Here is a 22,185-nt window from a genome sequence, read left to right as displayed (position 1 = left end):
AAAGAAAAGGTGATGTAACACAGTGGTGAACATGCCCTTTCCCAACTACTTTGGCACGTGTTGCAGCCATTAAATTCGAAGTTGATTATTATTTGTAAGAAAAAAAAAGTTTATTAGTTCGAATATCAAATATCTTGTCTTTGTAGTACATTCAATTGAATATGGGTTGAAAAGGATTTGCAAATCATTGTATTCCGTTTTATATTTACATCTAACACAATTTCCCAACTCATATGGAAACAGGGTTTGTAGAACCCAGTAGTAGCTGGGATGCATTGTCTTTAATCTCCTTTCTAATAAGTTCAATTTTCTTATTAAAGAAATTCATAAAGTCATGTGCCGAGTGGGTGGAGCTACTGGGAGGAGTCCCTTGTTGGGTTAGCGATGCTACTGTACTGAACACATTTTTAGAGTCGTTTTTGTTGAGGCGGATGAGATTTGAGTAGTAATCAGCTTTAGCTAAAGTAAGCATGGATTTATAAGTTATTACACTATCACTCCATGCTTGATGGAAAACCTCAAGTTTAATCGCCCGCCACTTGCGTTGCAGCTTTCTTCATGATAGTTTAAAGGGGAACATTATCACAATTTCAGAAGGGTTAAAACCAATAAAATTCAGTTCCCGGTGGCTTATTTTATTTTTCAAAGTTTTTTTCAAAATTTTACCCGTCCCGGAATATCCCTAAAAAAAGCTTTAAAGTGCTTGATTTTCGCTATTTGCCTAAGCCACTGTCCATTTCCCTGTGACGTCACATAGCGATTCCAGTACAAACAATGGCGAATAGCACAGCAAAATATAGCGACATTAGCTCGGATTCAGACTCTGATTTCAGCGGCTTAAGCGATTCAACAGATTACGCATGTATTGAAACAGATGGTTGGAGTATGGAGGCAAATAGCGAAAACGAAATTGAAGAAGAAACTGAAGCTGTTGAGCGAATAGTTATTAACGCTATTCGGTCATGCATGTCTGTCTTAGCATCGCCGGTAAAATGTGCGGACCAAGCGATCAGGACTTTCGCATTGACTCTGGATCAACTTAAATCCGTCGATTGGTAAGTGTTTGTTTCGCATTAAATGTGGGAGGAAGGAAACGCTGGATGAAAATATAGTTTCAAATATACATACAGGTTGAGTTTGAGTTGAGTTGAGTTTGAGTTTATTTCGAACATGCAAGCATACAACATGATACATCACAATTTCCAGTTTCTCTTTTCAACATGTTCGAAAAGGAGTAGGAAGAAGCAGAGCTTATTTAATCCTACCCCTTTTCTTTACATAACACTTGCTAAAACTTTTATTCACTTCCTGTTCTCAGTGTATTCACAATGTATACTCCTTAAGTAATAAGTAATCACGAGGAAAATAAATAAACAAATAAATAATTGGTGAAGCAAGTTTTATTCCATACGATGAGATAAGTAAGATCATTTTGTGAATGAATGGGTGAGTAAAATCAGAATGATTATCATAGTTCTTCTTTTTTGTACTTTGTAAACACTTCCAGTTTGAAGTGTTTCTTGAAGTGGATCATATTAGTACATTGTTTGATTGCTTTGCTTAATCCGTTCCATATTTTAATTCCACATACTGATATACTAAACGTCTTAAGTGTTGTACGTGCATACAAATGTTTTAAATTACATTTTTCTCTAAGATTATATTTCTCTTCTTTTGTTGAGAAGAATTGTTGTATATTTTTGGGAAGCAGTTTATAGTTTGCTTTGTGTATAATCTTAGCTGTTTGCAATTCCACTACGTTGTGGAATTTCAGTATCTTTGATTCAATAAATAAAGGGTTTGTATGTTCTCTATATCCAACATTATGTATTATTCTAACTGATCTTTTTTGTAACACTGTTAGTGAATGAAGTGTACTTTTGTAATTATTTCCCCATACTTCTACACAGTAACTCAGATATGGTAACACTAGTGAGCAGTAGAGAATATGAAGTGATTTTTGGTCTAGATTTAGGTAGCCTAAATAGCATGTTAGCATCGATTAGCTGGCAGTCTTGCCGCGACCAAATATGTCTGATTAGCACATAATAAAATCAACAACACTCACCTTTGTGATTTCGTTGACTTTATCGTTGGGAATGCATCTGCTTTGAGTGTCGCAGGATATCCAGACATTCTTGTCATCTCTGTGCCATCTCTGTCATAGCATCGCCGGTAAAAACCAAACGAGGGACTTTCGCATCTCTTGACGCTGGAGCAACTTAAATCCGTCGACTGGTATTTGTTTGTTTGGCATTAAATGTGGATGGAGGGAAAGGCTGGATGTAAATATAGCTACAAATGAGGCTGCACATTCTACGTAAATCAACTTGAATCCGTTCCTGATTGTGTTGTTACACCCTCCGACAACACACCGACGAGGCATGATGTCTTCAAGGTATCGGAAAATAGTCGAAAAAATGGAAAATAACAGAACTGATGTGACTCGATGCGTGTGATGTGGTAGGGAAAAATGGCGTTGAGTACCGATGTGACGTCGCCGCTCACAGAGGCATAAACAGAAAGGCGATTAATTCGCCAAAATTCACCCATTTAGAGTTCGGAAATTGGTTGAAAAAATATATGGTCTTTTTTTCTGCAACATCAAGATATATATTGACGCTTACATAGGTCTGGTGATAATGTTCCCCTTTAAGAGGTGTAGTTTCTTCTGTAAACCATGGGGTACGCCTTTTAGGGGCCCTTTTTAGCATTAGCGGTGCAATACTATCAATAGTGTCGCGCAGGGCGTCGTTAAAGTTGTTAGTGAGGTTATCAATAGAGCCCACATAGCTACATGGCTGTTATCTACCACCCACATAGCTTCGTTAGCTTAGCAGCTACCTAGGTCAATCAATGTTCCGCCGCTGCCGCCAACACCCTCTTCAGAGCAGACGTCGAGGCAATTGTCCCCAAAAACGGGGGAGAAATCTTCTCCGCGGTTCAGAAAATGTTGACTTTAATTGCCCGGAATCCTTTCAAATTGCTAAAAATCGCGCCATTCCTGAGAAGACTGTAATTGAAGTGTTTACTTCCGGGGTTACTTCCGGAAAGACTGCAGTCTGGCTCGCCTTTGCTAAAGTAACAGTGAGAACATGGACTGGATTTTCAATATAGAAATGCTATATCAGGGTATCCGCGGATCCTTAAAAAGTCTTAAAAAGTCTTAAATTTATGTATCTAAAATTAAGGCCTTAAAAAGTATTACATTTATTAGAAATTCCTCAAATGGCCTTAAATTCAGTTTTTTTTTCGGGGCACGTCTTTGAGTAAAAGTTACAGCACGTCTTTGAGTAAAAGTGAGTGATTTCAGCTCACTCATTTTTTCTTCAAGAGATAAAAAGAAGAAATGAGTGAGCTGAAAAAAATTGAGGCAGAACTCGTGAATGAGAACAGCCAGCTGAAGCTCAACTGAGCCTCATTCGAGTGTGTGTTCAGTGTTTTGTTGTTGACGTTATAATACTGCTTTGCACTATTTTTGCACTTATTGACCAAATTTAATTTATTTTTACCCTCACCTCGGTTATGTTTTTACTGGTGTTGGTTTGTTTGTTTTGGATGTCAAAGTTTTTGGATCTCTCAAGATTTTTGATAAGCTGTTTGGCAGAGTGGTGCTTATCAGTTTGTTTATTAATAAACATACAAAAAGTAAACTTGACTGATTGTCATTGAGGTTGTAGTACAGTGGGATCCCAAACCATCGCTTATATTTATTGATTTTTTTATAATTTTTTTCCGTCTTAAATTTCATTCAAGGTGGCATTAAAAAGGTCTTAAAAAGTCTTAAATTTGACTTGCTGAAACCTGCAGATACCCTGTATATTGTATATATTGCTCATTATTTGCTTGTTATTTATGTGGAAATTGGATTATCTCAGTGCTATTTCAATATCTTTTATGTCCTTAGTGTCCTTTAATGCTTCCATACCTTTTATTTTTTGTGTCTGTACTTTAATATTTAGAATGTATTCAAAAATAAAAATCCATCCGCCGTCTTGTCTTTCATAAAGATTATGAACGACAGGCTTTTAAAGTGCCGGTGTACTTCACAAATCCATAAGTGGTCTGTGGAGGATCAAATACAAATAGAAAAACTTTGCATTTAAGAAGAAAAAAGAACAACATACAAATAAATGTTTGACGTTGCAAGATGTAAACGTAACAACCGAGCACGTGCTCGAGGCTGTGTGTTTTTTTTAAATGTTTTATATAACAGTGAATTATATTTATATAGCGCTTTTTCTCTAGTGACTCAAAGCGCTTTACATAGTGAAACCCAATATCTAATTTTTACATATAACCTGGGAGCAGGTGGGTAAAGAGTCTTGCCCAAGGACACAGCTGCAATGACTAGGATGGCGGAAGCCGGGATCGAACCCGCAACGCTGAAACCGCCGGCACGGCCGCTCTACCAAACGAGCCATACCGCCCATATGTCCAGCCTGTGTGCTATTTTGTGCTTAGCTGTTGCGTAGCTACTCGCCCCTAGTAACCTATAGCCTGCAATGTTTACATTTTATAAATGACTTCACTAAAATACAACAAAACATCAAACTTACAGTCGTGGTCAAAAGTCTACATACACCTGTAAACAACAGCTGCTGTCATGACTTTATTGTCATAGGTTTTTTTTCTCCATCCATCCATCCATCCATTTACTACCGCTTATCCCTTTCGAGGAGTTGGGGGGTGCTGGAACCTTTCTCAGCTGCAATCGGCCGGAAGGCGGGGTACACCTTTTTTTCCCCCCTGCTTTTAAAAAATATCCTATATGCACTTTGATGTCCGTGTTAGAAATGAAATTATTAGTAGTCCAGCAGTTTCTCACTTGGGGTGTAAGATGGCCATGGTATGTTCTTCACATGAACCCAGTCTTCCATTGAATGCAAATGTGTGTGTTCTTGTATTTCTAGCCTTCTTGAGACATGAAGAAGGAAAAGTAGCTTCCATTTAAGGAGATGTGAACAAGTGATGACATAATTCATGGTCCCAATAACATTGCATTTAATAGAGAATGTCTCATTTGCACCCCTGGTGGTGACATCTATCAATATGAGGGTGGTCCCAAAAAGGAGGGATTTTCATATTGACTGTGTGTCGCTTTTAGAAGTGCTCCCCCTCTGGCCAACATATGTAAAAACAAGTGTGTGTAAGAGATTGAAATGCGCCCCCTTTGGCCAAAATTAATAAAAAAAAATAAAAAATTGGTATATAGAGTAGAGATGCGCGGTTTGCGGTGTCATCCGTGGAGTCCGCGGGTCGGGCGGTTGACATGACGAAAAAATAGATTTTAATTAGATTCGGGCGGGTGGCGGTTGAACCATCCAGAAATATTTGATATGCGTGGTTTTGTGATGGGCATCCTTTGCCATTCAAAGTGCCATTGAAGACCCGTGTCATAAAGCGAAGAAGACAATAAGAGACGCTATTATTCTCCTGAACGAGTGCCGGTAGTCACCCAGATAATAAGTATTAGGGTGTGCTACGATGCCATTGGCTTTGTCGCCTACTACAACATGTACGATCTGCTTGTCAGTCCAGCATCATGTTGTGTGTGTGTGGCTTCCGCAGACACACGCACACGACTGCAAGGCATACTGGGTGACACAGAGTACACTAATGGTTGTGATTTTAACACTTAATAATATGCGCCACGCTGTGAAGCCACACCAATTAAGAACGACAAACACATTTCGGGAGAACATCCTCACAGTATCACAACATAAACGCAACACAACAAATACCCATAATCATTTGTATTCATGAGACTTCCTGACTATTTTATACACCTCGCTAGCAGCAACCCCCACCCCCCGTGCGTAGGTAAGGTGGGCGGGGTTGGGAGCGCGGGGGTGTAAAATATATTCAGTAAGTGTTACGGATACAAGGGATTATGGGTATTTGTTTTGTTGCGTTTATGTTGTGTTACTGTGAGGATGTTCTCCCAAAATGTGTTTGTCAATCTTGTTGGGTGTGGCTTCACAGCGTGGCGCATATTATTAGTAAGTGTTGAAGTTGTTTATATCACAACCATCAGTGTACTCTGTGTCACCCAGTATGCCTTTCAATCTTGTAATTGCGGAAGCTGGACACATGTTGCCGGACCAACAATCGGTTCGTACATGTTGTTGAAGGTGTCTAAGGCAATGGCTTCACAGTACGCCCATATTCTTGTAATCATGATGAACGCTATTGGATAGTTGCGGGAACGTTAGCGGCTCCAATTGTCTTCATTACTCTGTGAAACAGGTTTAAATATTTCTGTAAGTGGTAAAGTCGGACAACCTCTGATGTATTTCAGCGGGCGGTTGGCGGGCGGGTACGGTCCTGATAAAATGTTGGTTTGGGTGGACGGCGGGTGGATGACGACTTTGGTGATGCGGATGCGGATGATATAATTGCCTCTCCGCGCATCTCTAATATAGAGACATACTGTAATAACAAAGTAAATAATGAAGATTAAAAACCCTTTTTATATTTACATAGTACGTATTTATTTTTAATGTTGTAAATACAAATATTTTTTAGATTTGCATTTTATGCATATATTAATAATATTGTAAATACAAATCTTCATATATCTAGAAAGGGTGGTCCTAATGAGAGAGGCACTTTTCTCAGGTCTCAAGATGGTCACAATTGCAGGAGTGTGCATGTTCTTGTATTTCTAGCCTTGTTGAGACAGCAAGAAGGAAAAGTAGCTTCCATATGAGGAGTTGTGAACAAGTTGGAACATAAATCATGGCCCCAATACAGAAAGCGATTGCATCTAATAGAGAATGTCTCATTTGCACCCCTGGTGGTGACATCTATCAAAATGAGGGTGGTCCCAAAAAGGAGGGATTTTTCAAATAATGACTGTGTCTGGTAGAAATAACAAGTGGGTTTTAAAAAAAGAAGTGCGCCCCCTCTGGTCAACATATATAATAAGTGTGTGTAAGAAATTGAAATTAATAAAAATAAAAATGTATATAGAGTCATACTGTAATAACTTGAAGTTAATAATGAATATTTAAAAACCCAATTACAAACAAAAAAAATAACATCAATAAAAGCTTACTTTTTTATCTTTGCATAGTATGTATATATTATTAATGTTGTTAATACACATCTTTTTATATCTAAAATGGGTGGTCCCAAAGAGGTAGGCATTTTTCCTCAGATCTCAAGAAGGTAAGAAATACAATAATGTATGTGTGTGTGTGTGTGTGTGTGTGTGTGTGCGTGCGTGCGTGCGTGCGTGCGTGCGTGCGTGCGTGCGTGCGTGCGTGCGCGTGCGTGCGCGTGCGTGCGTGCATGTTCTTTTGGTTGTGCATCCTTAAAAAGCATCTAAGCAGCCTGTCGTTGGATATAACCACAGCAGATGGCTGAGAGTGTTCATGCGCTCGCATCACATTGCAGCTTTGTTTTGGCTTTTGGTTCACAGCCAGTTAGCCTGCAGGAAGAACACACACGCACACACGCGCGTTCACACAGTTAACCTCAATGGGCTGCACTGACAATGCTGCAGATAACAATGTTATGTGTTTAAAATAGTAGCTGACAAAGGGACTATTGAAGAGAAGTACATTTTGATACACTTTACAGTAGTCAGTGTACAGCTGGTATAGCAGTTTAGGTTTACCATCCACTAGGGGTGTAACGGTACACAAAAATTTCGGTTCGATATGTACCTCGGTTTAGAGGTCACGCTTCGGTTCATTTTCGGTACAGTAAGAAAACAACAAAATATTAATTTTTTGGTTATTTATTTACCAAATTTGTAAACAATGGCTATATCCTTTTAACATTGGGAACACTATAACAATTCTGCCCACGTTAATCCACATTAAACTCCCTCAAGTTGTTGCTTAGATTGAACAAAATGACAAAAATGTTCTTCTACATATGAAAAGTGCGACATTAAACAGTTTGAAGTCAACTCATCGTGCTTAATTTATTACAGCATTTGGGAAGCCTTAGTTGATTTTTATTATGTAAATGTTATATTTTTATCAACATGTGATAGCAGGGACCCTGCCATTCAAAACTAGGCTGCTCCATTAGTAATGATTAATGTAACAATAGCTGAAAAAATAGTACAACAGCAATAGGAGAGACTATTCATCCCTGAACACCATGGAGTTTATTTAGGCTTAATGATGCACTTACATTATTATATCACTAGCACACACACACACACACACACACACACAAAATGAGCTAATGTTACGCTAAAAGTTAATTAGCCACCACCTCAAGCCAGGACTGTGAGCGAGCTGAGCTGCAGTTTGTTTCTAGAACATCATCTAGAACGTTGACTGAGAGGTGTTTTTTATAATTCGGGGAGAGTCCGCTGCTCACCTGCTAAACACCTATCTGCTCGACGCTGAAGCGCTGACTACATGCGCACTGCTGATTGGTTGTTACCGCTCTGAATACGCACTGCTGATTGGCTATTACCGCTATATATGTAACCAATCAAATGGTTGTGTGGGTGGGACAATGCTGGGTGCTGTGTAGGAGACAGAGGCAGAACGGAGCGGAGCAGCTTGTTAAGACTTTAGCTTAGGCGGCTACTTCATATGTTCGTGTGGAAACTTGTTCGGTACAGCTCCGAACCGAACCCCCTTACCGAAACGGTTCAATACAAATACACGTACCGTTACACCCCTACCATCCACTGAAGATGAGGCCGCACCACACACCCAGTACGTCTAACAATAACTCTGGTCTGCAGTCATGCAATGTGGTGGTAGCATGCACGAGTGCTGCCACTACAAGGGGATCTGTGGTGCAAACATGAATGTACGGTGATAATATCAAAACACATTTGTGACACCGTGCAAGACGTTTGTGCCATTATCATGTTAATGTTACCACCATTTTATTATTTTTCACACCTGTGTTAATGATGATAAAACATTAAAAACAAAACAGCACCAATGTTTATTTTCGATAGCACCAAGAAAGGGACAAGCGGTAGAAAAGGTATGGATGGATGAAACATGTAGGACAGGGGTGTCAAACTCAAATACAGAGTGGGCCAAAATTTAAAACTGAACAAAGCCGCGGGGCCGAGGTTGAACAAATTAACCTTTTAATAGGGACCCAAACAAGTTTTTCATTGAATATTGAACAAGCAAGGCTTATGTAACTTTATAGTGACATGCAAAGTTGAGTTTCAAATAATAATAACAATAATAATTCAAAAATATCAATGGTATATCAAATCAAATTTAAACAAAAATTGAATGCCTCTTTTGTATTTGGAGCCTTCTGAGGTAAATATCAACATGAACTTTTTCCAGAGGCTAATACATTTGAAAATAAAATAACAATGAATAAATCAACCATTGACGCCTTTTTACTGCTCAGTTAATGTCGGGGCTCAGGTGGGCGGGGTTAGGGAGGAGGGGTTGTTGGTAGCGGGGAGGGGGTGTGTATATCGTAGTGGTCCGGAAGAGTTAGTGCTGCAAGGGGTTCTGGGTATTTGTTCTGTTGTGTCTATGTTGTGTTACGGTGCGGATGTTCTCCCAAAATGTGTTGGTCATTCTTGTTTGGTGTGGGTTCATAGTGTGGCGCATATTTGTAACAGTGTTAAAGTTGTATATATGGCCACCCTCAGTGTGACCTGTATGCTGTTGATCAAGTATGCCTTGCATTTACTTACATGTGTGTAGAAGCCACATATATTACGTGACTGGTCCTGCACGCTGTTTGTGAGGAGGAAAAACAGACTTGACGACAGGTTGTAGGGGGCGCTAAAGGCAGTGCCTTTAAGGGTGGAATTCGGGAGAATGGTTGCACCGGGAGATTTTCGGGAGGGGCACTGAAATTCGAGAGTCTCTCGGGGAATCGGTGAATGCGGTGTTACAGCGGCACCGCTGTATAGCACCGGCGGGCCAGCTCTAATGTTAATTTGATATTGCCTCAAGGGCCAAATGAAATTACACAGCGGGCCAGAGTTTGACACCCATGCTTTAAACTGTGCTTAAACATGTTCGTCATCCAAGCACCGCCATGTTTTGGATGCAATTCTTTAACTTTACTATATTCCATTATTTTTAATTTACGCCATTATTATTTCTATTATTACAAAACCTGTTTCCATATGAGTTGGGAAATTGTGTTGGATGTAAATATAAACGGAATACAATGATTTGCAAATCCTTTTCAACCCATATTCAATTGAATGCACTACAAAGACAAGATATTTGATGTTCAAACTCATAAACTTAATTTTTTTTGCAAATAATAATTAACTTAGACTTTCATGGCTGCAACATGTGGGAAAGTAGTTGGGAAAGGGCATGTTCACCACTGTGTTGCATCACCATTTCTTTTAACAACACTCAATAAATGTTTGGGAACTGAGGAAACTAATTGTTGAAGCTTTGAAAGCGGAATTCTTTCCCATTCTTGTTTTATGTAGAGCTACAGTCGTTCAAAAGTCTGGGGTCTCCGCTGTCGTATTTTACGCTTCATAATGCGCCACACATTTTCGATGGGAGACAGGTCTGGACTGCATGCGGGCCAGGAAAGTACCCGCACTCTTTTTATACAAAGCCACGCTGTTGTAACACTTGTCTTGCTGAAATAAGCAGGGGCGTCCATAATAACATTGCTTGGATGACAACATATGTTGTTCCAAAACCTGTAAGGACCTTTCAGCATTAATGGTGCCTTCACAGATGTGTAAGTTACCCATGCATTGGGCACTAATACACCCCCATACTAGGGATGAACCGAAATGAAAATTTGTGGCCGAAGGCCGAATAATTAATGCAGTTTTAAAAAAAAAAATTATATTGCATAAATAGCCTAGAATCAATTTTTAGACATGTTTTTCAAATAAAGTAAATTTTTATTGAATATTAACATTTTTTTAATATTCCAGTAGCCTTTGCTTTTCAAAAAAACCCACAAACTTTTTCATTTATATTAGGCCTTCAAACAAAACATGCATTCCAAATGAAAATAAAGTGCATTAAAGTGGATAAACCCACAACAAATTAATTAATTGTCCTTTTGGCCAAAGTCTGCTTAGCCACAGTAGATAGTCTCAAGTAAATCTCAATTAAGTGTGTGCTTGTAACGTCATACACTTATACATGTAGCCTACACAACAGGCTAAAAATGTAAACAGAAGGCTCAAGTAAATCTCAATAAGTGTGTGCTTGTAACTTCATACACTTATACAGGTACACAACATATCCCAGGCCAGAACAGATTTGTCAATAACAGTACTTCAGCTTCAGAATAAAAAGAAGGAAACTAACTATGTATAGAACAATTTTAATTCGTCTTAGATGTCAGACAAGAACATCAACAACTGTGCCAGTATGTCAAGCCCCCCAAAAAAGGTTAAGAAATCTGGCCCATGATTGAACCTATGCTGACCCCTGCTGTAGACATTCCAACAAAAACATGCATTAAAGTGCATTGAAAAAAACTTAAGTGCAAATAACAAATGAACTATGGTCCTTTTGGCATAAGTCTACTTAGCCTATTGCTTCAGGAACAGTGTGGCAGATTCTTCTTTATGAACAATAGCTTCTCTGCTTTGTCACATGTCAGTCTGTTCCTCCTCTCAAGGACCTTGGATGCAGCACTAAACAGCCTCTCACTGTCTGTGCTGGTGCATTGAGCAGACAAGTACATTGGAATGGAAACAACATTGTAGGTTCAATTCATTATTATCAAGCAATAAAAAGAAATAAGACAGAAAATAAACCAATCCCTTTCCCATCAGCTTATTGTTAAAAACAACATTTCTCTTATGCACTTTATTGTAGTATTCCTATGTTTTATATTTCATTAATTAAATATGTATTTTGTTTTTACAAGTGTAAGCCACTTTAAAAGACAAACAAAATTTAAAAAACACTGTAAACCACTTTGGAGTTATGTTTTGAAAAGCGCTGTAAAACTGTTAGTACCTGCGTGCCATCTGTGCTAAGTCAGGAAAGCGGTCTCGATTGGTCCTCCAATATGTTAAAGGGGAACATTATCACAATTTCAAAAGGGTTAAAAACAATAAAAATCAGTTCCCAGTGGGATGTTGTATTTTTAGAAATGTTTTTCAAAATGTTACCGCTCTCCGAATATCCCTGAAAAAAGCTTTAAAGTGCTTGATTTTCGCTATTTGCGATGCCACTATCCATTTCCCTGTGACGTCATACAGTGCTGCCAATGTAAACAAACAATGGCGAATAGCACAGCAAGATATAGCGACATTAGCTCGGATTCATACTCGGATTTCAGCGGCTTAAGCGATTCAACGAATTACGCATGTATTGAAACGGCTGGTTGGAGTATGAAAGTATTGAAGAAGAAACTGAAGCTATTGAGCGACTAGCTATTGACGCCATAGCATGGCCGAATAGCTGCGTTAGCATCGCCGGTAAAATGTGCGGACCAAACGATCAGGACTTTCGCATCTTGTGACACTGGAGCAACTTAAATCCATCGATTGGTAAGTGTTTTTTTTCGCATTAAATGTGGGTGGAAGGAAACGTAATATAGTTGCAAATGCATCTGCAGGTTATCCATACATCTCTGTGCCATGTCTGCTTTAGCACCGCCGGTAAATAGCATGTTAGCATCGATTAGCGTAGCATGTTAGCATCGATTAGCTGGCAGTCAACAACAACAAAACTCACCTTTGTGATTTCTGTGACTTTATAGTTACAAATGCATCTGCAGGTTATCCATACATCTCTGTGCCATGTCTGCTTTAGCACCGCCGGTAAATAGCATGTTAGCGTCGATTAGCATAGCATGTTAGCATCGATTAACTGGCAGTCACGCCGCGACCAAATATGTCTGATTAGCACATAAGTCAACATCAACAAAACTCATCTTTGTGATTTCGTTGACTTTATCATTGCAAATGCATCTGCAGGTTATCCATACATCTCTGTGCCATGTCTGTCATCGCAGGTAAAATGTGGAGACACTCCGGCACATTCAGTGGTGGTCTGGCGGCAGACACTTTCGCATCTTCGGGCCAGTGGTGCAACTTGAATCCCTCCCTGTTAGTGTTGTTACACCCTCCGACAACACACCGACGAGGCATGATGTCTCCAAGGTTCCAAAAAATAGTCGAAAAAACGGAAAATAACAGAGCTGAGACCCAATGTTTACAATGGGTTGAAAATGAAAATGGCGGCTGTATTACCTCGGCGACGTCACATTCTGACGTCATCCCCTCCAGAGCAATAAACAGAAAGGCGTTTAATTCGCCAAAATTCACCCATATAGAGTTCGGAAATGGGTTAAAAAAAATATGGTCTTTTTGTGCACCATCAAGGTATATATTGACACTTACATAGGTCTGGTGATAATGTTCCCCTTTTAAGAGGATTGTCACTCCTGGGGATGAGGACTTCTGACAGGTAACAGTCCAGCTGTTGAGCAGTTGCACTTGTACTCATCTGCCTTTAATCTGAGTCGTTTTCCTGGAGGATTTCTTCAAACATGTCAGAGAGTGAGGGCGCACGCGCTGCCTTTGTGGTGCGCATTCTTTTTCTCTCTGTGCGTCACTTCACCGTCTCCAAGTGGCTTTAATAAGTCCAATTCAGCCTGGACCATTTCCTTTACCCTCTGCTTTTTCTCCACACCAATGTAGTGATCCTTGTACCGTGGGTCAAGCACAGTCGCGATGCAGGATAAGTGTTCAGAGTCTGCCTGATTAATACGCCTGTTGACAGCTTCTAACAGTGCACTTTTAGTAGTTTTGACTCCGTGGTCCGTTTCAGCTTCATTCTTGAGAAGACGCGTGAGTGCTGCAAGTAATGGGATAACATCTGCTGCGGATGCATTAGATGAGCTTATCTCCTTTGTTACCTGCTCAAATGGGGCGAGAAGGGACAGTGTGTTCTCGATTAACACCCACTGGTATGAGGCGTATGTATCGGGCTGATCATAATCTGCTGCATAGGCAGCCAGGACTCGTTTTTGTGCCAAAAGGCTCTCCACCTAGTGCTTACATCTTGCTGGAACCGTTTTGGTGGCATTCCGAGCTGTTCTTGAATAGACTGGAGGCGAGAATAAGCAAGAGGGCAATGCTTAAAGTGACCTACAATTTTCCTCCCTGTCGCTATGATATCCGCAATACTGCGCTGGCTCAACACAGCTTCGTGGACCGCTATCTGTAAAGTGTGGGCCATGCATCGTAAGCCTCTCAGGTCACTGTCTTCCATCGCCTTCGCCATGTTGCGAGCATTGTCACTAACAACTGCGTGCTCTTTAGCCCGGTCTATGTGCCACATTTCAAACATCCTGGTGAATGTGTCGGATATGGCTGCTGCCGTATGGGACCCTCTGAACTCCTGTGAGTGAAGTACAATCTTTTGTAACTTGAAATCCTCGTCTACCCATTGTGCGGTTAAACTCAATATGCTGGTGGGGCTGACATCCGCGCTCCATATGTCTGTCGTGAAGCTGAAATGAACATCATTATCTTTTACCAAGAGTTAGTTGACGCGGGCTGCAACACTGTCATACATCTCCGGTGAGCACACATCAGAGAAATACCGTCTCCTCGGTATCGTGTAACGGAGCTAAATGTGCTCCATGAGTCTCCGAAAGCCAATGTCGTCCACAACACTAAACGGCTGATCATCCAAAGCCATAAACTCCATTACCTTCTTTGTAATTTCGTTTGCTTTGGCACTGTCAGTCGCAAACTTTTTCGTCCTCTCAAAAACGTCGGGGTGGGCGTTCTCGTGCTGTGACCAGCTCTCCTTTCAGCTGCTGCAGCTGCAGCCGTCTCTCTTTGGTACTCTGCATGCTTTTCTGGGTGTTTGGCTTTTAAAGGGGAACATTATCACCAGACCTATGCAAGCGTCAATATATACCTTGATGTTGCAGAAAAAAGACCATGTATTTTTATAACCGATTTCCGAACTCTAAATGGGTGAATTTTGGCAAATTAAACGCCTTTCTGTTTATCGGTCTTTTAGCGATGACGTCATAACGTGACGTCACCGAGGTAACACACCTGCCATTTTCATTTTCACATTACAAACACCGGGTCTCAGCTCTGATATTTTCCGTTTTTTTGACTATTTTTTGGAACCTTGGAGACATCATGGCTCGTCGGTGTGTTGTCGGAGGGTGTAACAACACTAACAGGGAGGGATTCAAGTTGCACCACTGGCAAGAAATATGCCGCCAGACCCCCGTTGAATGTGCCGGAGTGTCTCCACATTTTACCGGCAGTGCTACGACAGAAATGGCAAACAGATGTATGGATAACCTGCAGATGCATTTGCAACGATTAAGTCAACGAAATCACAAAGGTGAGTTTTGTTGATGTTGTTGACTTATGTGCTAATCAGACATATTTGGTCACGGCATGACTGCCAGCTAATCGATGCTAACATGCTACGCTAATCGATGCTAACATGCTATTTACGCTAGCTGTATGTACATTTGAAACTATATACCCACATTTAATGCGAACAAACACTTACCAATCGACGGATTTAAGTTGCTCCAGTGTCACAAGATGCGAAACTCCTGATCATTTGGTCCGCACATTTTACCGGCGATGCTAATAAGGCAGCCATGCTGTGGGCCACTTCATTAGGTACACCCATGCTATGGCCGAATAGCGTCAATAGCTATTCGCTCAATAGCTTCAGTTTCTTCTTCAAATCTGTTGAATCGCTTAAGACGCTGAAATCCGAGTCTGAATCCGAGCTAATGTCGCTATATCTTGCTGTGGTAACCGCCATGTTGTTTGTATTGGCAGCCCTGTATGACGTCACAGGGAAATGGACAGTCGCATCGCAAATAGCGAAAATCAAGAACTTTAAAGCTTTTTTTAGGGATATTCCGGGAGGTGTAAAATTTTGAAAAAAACTTAGAAAAATAAAACAAGCCACTTTTATTGTTTTTAACCCTTTTGAAATCGTGATAATGTTTCCCTTGAAATGATAAATTAAAGCAGTAGTGCTGAAGGTCTTTGCTGAGGCCCCTCCTCGAGACAGTTTGGCTGAACATTCGTTGCAAACTGCAATTCTTTTGTCACTTTCCGACACTTTAAAATATCTCCACACTGCTGACATTTTTCCGAAGGCGCCGGGTTACAACGTCACCGCGTCACTGCACGTTGGTTGATTGCGTCACCGCGTCAAAAAATTGCGTCACATGCCCTTATTCGGCCTTGCTTTTAACTCATTCCACCGAAGGCCGAATGTGGCTTTTTTTTGCCATATTCGGCCGAATATATTCGGTTACCGATTATTCGGTGCATCCCTACCCCATACCATCACAGATGCTGGCTTTTGAACTTTGCGCCTATAACAATCCAAATGGTTATTTTCGTCTTTGTACTGGAGGGCACCACGTCCTCTGTTTCCAAATATAATATGAAATGTGGACTCGTCAGACCACAGAACACCTTTCCACTTTGCATCAGTCCATCTTAGATGAGCTCGGGTCCAGCCAAGCCGGCGGCGTTTCAGGATATTGTTGATAAATGGGTTTGGCTTTGCATAGTAGAGTTTTAACTTGCACTTACAGATGTAGCGACCAACTGTAGTTACTGACAGTGGTTTTATGAAGTGTTCCTGAGCCCATATAGTGATCTCCTTTACACACTGATGTCGGTTTTTGATGCAGTACGGCCTGAGGGATCAAAAGTCTGTAATATCGCTTACGTGCAGTGATTTTTCCAGATTCTCTGAACTTTATGATGATTTTACGGACCATAGATGGTAAAATCTCTAAATTCCTTGCGATAGCTCGTTGAGAAATGTTTTTCTAAAACTGTTCGACAATTTGGTGACCCTCGCCCCATCCTTCTTTGTGAATTACTCAGCATTTCTTGGAAGCTGCTTTTATACCCAATCATGGCACCCAACTGTTCCCAATTAGCCTGCACACCTGCGGGATGTTCCCTACAAGTGTTTGATGAGCATTCCTCAACTTTATCCATGTTTATAGCCACCTTTCCCAACTTCTTTGTCAAGTGTTGCTGGCATAAAATTCTAAAGCTAATGATTATTTGCAAAAAAAAAAAACGTTTATCAGTTTGAACATCAAATATGTTGTCTTTTTACCCTATTCAACTGAATATGGGTTGAAAATGATTTGCAAATCATTATATTCCGTTTATATTTACATATAACACAATTTCCCAACTCATATGGAAACGGGGTTTGTATTATTGATATTCATCCATCCATCCATCCATCCATTTTCTACCGCTTATTCCCTTTTGGGGTCGCGGGGGGCGCTGGCGCCTATCTCAGCTACAATCGGGCGGAAGGCGGGGTACACCCTGGACAAGTCGCCACCTCATTATTATATTATATAAAAAAAATGTTTTTATCACCTTAAACAGCCCACCTGAAACGATGCGGCAGACCACCTTGATAGATGCGGCGGACCACCTTAAACGGTCCACCTGAAACGATGCAGCAGACCACCTTGATAGCTGCGGCGGACCACCTAAACGGCCCGCTTGAAATAATTCCGCAGACCATCTTGATAGATGCAGCAGACCACCTTAAAAAGCCCACCTGACACGATGCGGCGGGCCATGTTAAACGGGCCACTTTGATATATTCGGAAGACCACCTGAAACAATGCGGAAGACCACCTGAAACAATGCGGCACACCACCTTGATAGATGTGGCGGACCACCTTAAACAGCCCACCTGAAACGATGCGGCAGACCACCTTGATAGATGCGAGGCACCACCTTGATAAATGCGGCGGACCACCTTAAATGGCCCACCCAAAACAAGGCGGTAGACGACCTTGATAGATGCGGCGGACCACCCTAAACGGCCCACCTGAAATGATACGACAGACCACCTTGATAGATGCGGCGGGCCACATTGATAGATTCGGAGGACCACCTGAAACGATGTGGCGGGCCCCTTCGAAAGATGCGGCAGACCACCTAAAATTATTTGGCGGACCACATTTATAGGTGCTGTGGACCACCTGAAACGATGATGCGGACCACCTTTAACGACGCGGGGGCCCACATTAAAATACGCTGCGGGCCTCATTAAACGGGCCACCAGCATGAAAGATGCGGCGGACCATTTTAAAAAAAACGTGGCAGCCCACATTAAATGATGGATGTGGCGGGACAGATCGGGGCCCGTAACCTTTAGTTTGACACCTGCAACCCAAAACATTACTTTAAATCGATTTTGGAAAATGATGAGTCGATTTAAAATTAGAATGAATAAGAATCTATTTTATTATTATTTTTGTGCACTCCTACTGCATATGTCAGCGGCATTTTCCCAACGTGTCAGTCCAAATTCTGACTGATGAAATTGTGCAATGTTGTCAGGTTGGCAGACAAGTGGTCACATGATGGAGGAACTTCACGACGTCCAGCTGACTGAGATCAAACCGCTCCTGACTGGACAGGTGAGGGAAAACACACACACACACACACTCTTGTATTTGTTACTGTCTTGAGACCTGAGAATAATGCCTACCTCTTTAGGACCACCCTTTGTAGATATAAAATATGTGTATTTACAACATTAATAATATATACATTAGAGATGCGCCGTTTGTGGTCTCATCCGCGGAGTCCGCGGATAAACCGCGGGTCGGGCAGTTGACATGAAGAAAAAAAAGATTTTAATTAGATTCGGGCGGGTGGTGGTTGAACCATCTGGAAATATTTGATATGCATGGTTCTGTGATCGGCATCCTTTGCCATTCAAAGTGCCATTTAAGACCCGTGTCATAAAGCGAAGAAGACATTAAGAGACGCTATTATTCTCTTGAATGACTGCCGGCAGTCACCCAGATAATAAGTATTAGTGCATGCTATGAAGCCATTGGCTTTGTCACCTACCACAACATGTACGATCTGCTTGTCAGTCCAGCATCATGTTGTGTGTGGCTCCCGCGGCAACACGCACACGACTGCAAGGCATACTGGGTGACAGAGTACACCAATGGTTGTGATATAAACAATTTGAACACTCTTAGTAATATGCGCCACGCTGTGAAGCCACACCAATTAAGAATGACAAACACATTTCGGTAGAACATCCTCACAGTAACACAACATAAACGCAACACAACAAATACCCATAATCCTTTGTATCAATGACAATTCCTGACTATTTTTTAAACCCCGCGAGCAGCAAACCCCGTGCGTCGGTAAGTTGGGCGGGTTTTTTTATGGGCGCGGGGGTGTAAAATATATTCTGGGAGTGTCATGAATACAAAGGATTATGGGTATTTGTTGTGTTGCGTTTATGTTGTGTTACTGTGAGGATGTTCTCCGGAAATGTGTTTGTCAATCTTGTATTGTATGGCGCCACAGCGTGGCGCATATTAGTAAGTGTTATAGTTGTTTATATCACAACCATCAGTGTACTCTGTATCCACCAGTATGCCTTTCAATCTTGAACGTGTAATTGCGGACAATTGGAGCCGTTTGCGGCTCCAATTGTCATCATTATTCTGTGAAACAGGTTTAAATAGCTCTGTGAGTGGTAAAGGCGGACAACCTCTGATGTATTTCAGCGGGCGGTTGGCGGGCGGGTACGGTCCTGATAAAATGTTGGTTCGGGTGGACGGCGGGTGGATGACGACTTTTTGGTGATGCGGATGATATGATTGCCTATCCGCGCATCTCTAATGTACATACTATGCAAATATAAATAAGGTAAGCTTTTAGATCTTTTTTTTTGTTTGTAATTGGTTTTTAATCTTCATTATTTACTTCAAGTTATTACAGTATGTCTCTATATACATTTTTTTTTTTTTTTAATTTTGGCCAAGGGGGGCGCATATCAATTTCTTACACACACTTGTTATTTCATATGTTGACCAGAGGGGTAGCACTTTCAAAAAGCGACACACAGTTAATGTGAAAAATCCCTCCTTTTTCGGGACCACCCTCATTTTGATAGATGTCACCACCAGGGGTGCAAATGAGACATTCTCTATTAGATGCAATGTTGTTGGGACCATGAATTATGTCATCACTTGTTCACACCTCCTCATATGGAAGCTAATTTTCCTTCTTGATGTCTCAAGAAGGCTAGAAATACAAAAACACACACTAGGTTTGTACGGTGCTAATAAAGTACTGCGGTACTAATTAATTTTAAAAAGTACTATACTTTTTTTTTTCATGCACCATCTGAGTAAACAGACACACAAAACACTAACAGAAACAGTGTGGAGACAGAAGAGAGAATGAACATACTTTGGTTTCAAAACTAACGATATCAGTCAAGTAATGCACTGCAGAGTCCTCTCGCTAGCTATCAGCTAATGTCCCTCCGCAGTGTTGTAGCTACTTGTAAATCACTAATCCTGGCCTCCATGACGACAAATAAAGTTTCTTACAAGTATCATTATCATTACAGGATGAGGAATAGCTAAACATGCTTCATTACACACCGTAAGAGGATACAATAGCTCACCACTAACAGCAAGCTAGCGCTCCTGAATGTAAACAAACGCCATGAGTGGATCTACTCCGACATCGTCTAACGATACCAAGTACAAGAGCTGTATGTTGTCGATACTTCTATGATTACATAAATTGTTTCATTATCACAAAATCTTTTGTCATTTATTTTATTGTTTATAAAGTCATGAAATATGTCCCCGGACAACTATGACCAATGTATGATCCTGTAACTACTTGGTATCGGATCCATACCTTAATTTGTAGTATTAGCCAAAACTAATGTAAAGTATCAAACAAGAGATTAATAATAATTTTAACAGAAGTGTAGATAGAACTACCAAAATGTATTTTCAATACTTTGATACTTTTTTTAAATAAAGGGGACCATAAAAAAAATCTGAGTGTACATTAAACATATGTTTATTATTGCAATTTAGTCCTTAAGTAAAATAGTGAACATGCTAGACAACTTGTCTTTTAGTAGTAAGTAAACAAACAAAGGCTCCAAGTTAGTCTGGTGACATATGCAGTAACATATTGTGTCATTTATCTATTATTTTGTCAACATTATGAGGAACAAACTGTAAAAATGTATTATTATTCTACTTCTTCATTTACTGTTGATATCTGCTTAGCATGCTCTATCTACACTACAATTAAAAATGCAATAATCACTTATTCTTCACTTCTTTGATACTTTACATTAGTTTTGGATGACACCACACATTTAGGTATCGATCCGATACAAAGTAGTTGCAGAATCCTACATTGGTCATATTCAAAGTCCTCATGTGTCCAGGGACGTATTTCCTTAGTACACCATAATATGAATATTAAAGGAAAAAATCCATCCATGGCGTTGTTTACATTGTGACGCAGGTGAGCTATTGTATCCCCTCACGTTGTGTAGTGAAGCATGTTGAGCTATTCCTCGTCCTCCAGTGATAATGCTACTTGTAAGAAACTTATATATACATTTATTTATTCTGGCATTCTTCACATAAAACAAAGAACAACAACAAAAAAAGAAAAAGAAAAAAAAAAAAACACTCATTTGAGCAATGATTGAGCCGAAAGGGTGTAGGTTGAAGCAACGCTTATATAAACCTACCCCATAACAACAAGAACAAGGTTCAAAATATATAAAATCTAAAACATGCATCACTTATGTTACTCTTTTTTTTTTTAAACAATATATAAGCAACATATATGTAGCACACGTCTCATATACACAGTTTAACATTTACATCAAACATATACATTTGTACACTTATATACATATATATATTATATATACACAATTTATTTAAATTCCATATAAAGTGGTAATATATCATTTTAATATAACCTATATGTATAATTATGAAATCATAAATTAATATATACATATTATATATTATTGTCTTTCTATAACAATGTTTGCTCTTCTTTCTTATATTTACTAATGATAAATGATTTAAAAAGCTTTTTAAACTGGTTTACTTTATTTGTCGCTATGGAGACGAAGTAGCTAAAACACTGCCGACTGCAGCTGGACATTAGCCGCTAGCTAGCTAGCCATGTCTTAAAGCGCCTCTCCCTGAGAGTGTTTCAGTGTTATAGCTTCACCTTTATCGTTAGTTTTTAAGCCAAAATGCATCCATTTTCCCTTTTCTGTCCGTACACTGTGTCTGCTTGTAAGTACTCCGTGTGTGTGTGTGTGCGCTGCCGAACATGCTCATCTGCTCGTAAAACCAGAAATGTCACGACGTGACGAAGCCCCGTCATGCTTGTAAATAAAT

General features: G+C 40.3%; 1 protein-coding gene across 1 annotated transcript in view; it reads left to right on the top strand.

Moving 5' to 3' along the window:
• The window catches only part of LOC133554284 (protein NDRG3-like), a 75,921-nt gene that overhangs the window by 11,093 nt on the left and 42,643 nt on the right, over positions 1–22,185 (top strand). The window contains exon 2 of the mRNA XM_061902823.1: positions 18,308–18,387. Coding sequence (XP_061758807.1) covers positions 18,328–18,387 — 60 coding nt within the window. The 5' untranslated portion in view covers positions 18,308–18,327. The remainder of the gene's footprint in view (positions 1–18,307; positions 18,388–22,185) is intronic.

Source organism: Nerophis ophidion, linkage group LG06 (genome assembly GCF_033978795.1).
Source record: "Nerophis ophidion isolate RoL-2023_Sa linkage group LG06, RoL_Noph_v1.0, whole genome shotgun sequence".
Classification (NCBI taxonomy): domain Eukaryota; kingdom Metazoa; phylum Chordata; class Actinopteri; order Syngnathiformes; family Syngnathidae; genus Nerophis; species Nerophis ophidion.
This window is presented reverse-complemented; position numbering and strand designations above follow the sequence as displayed.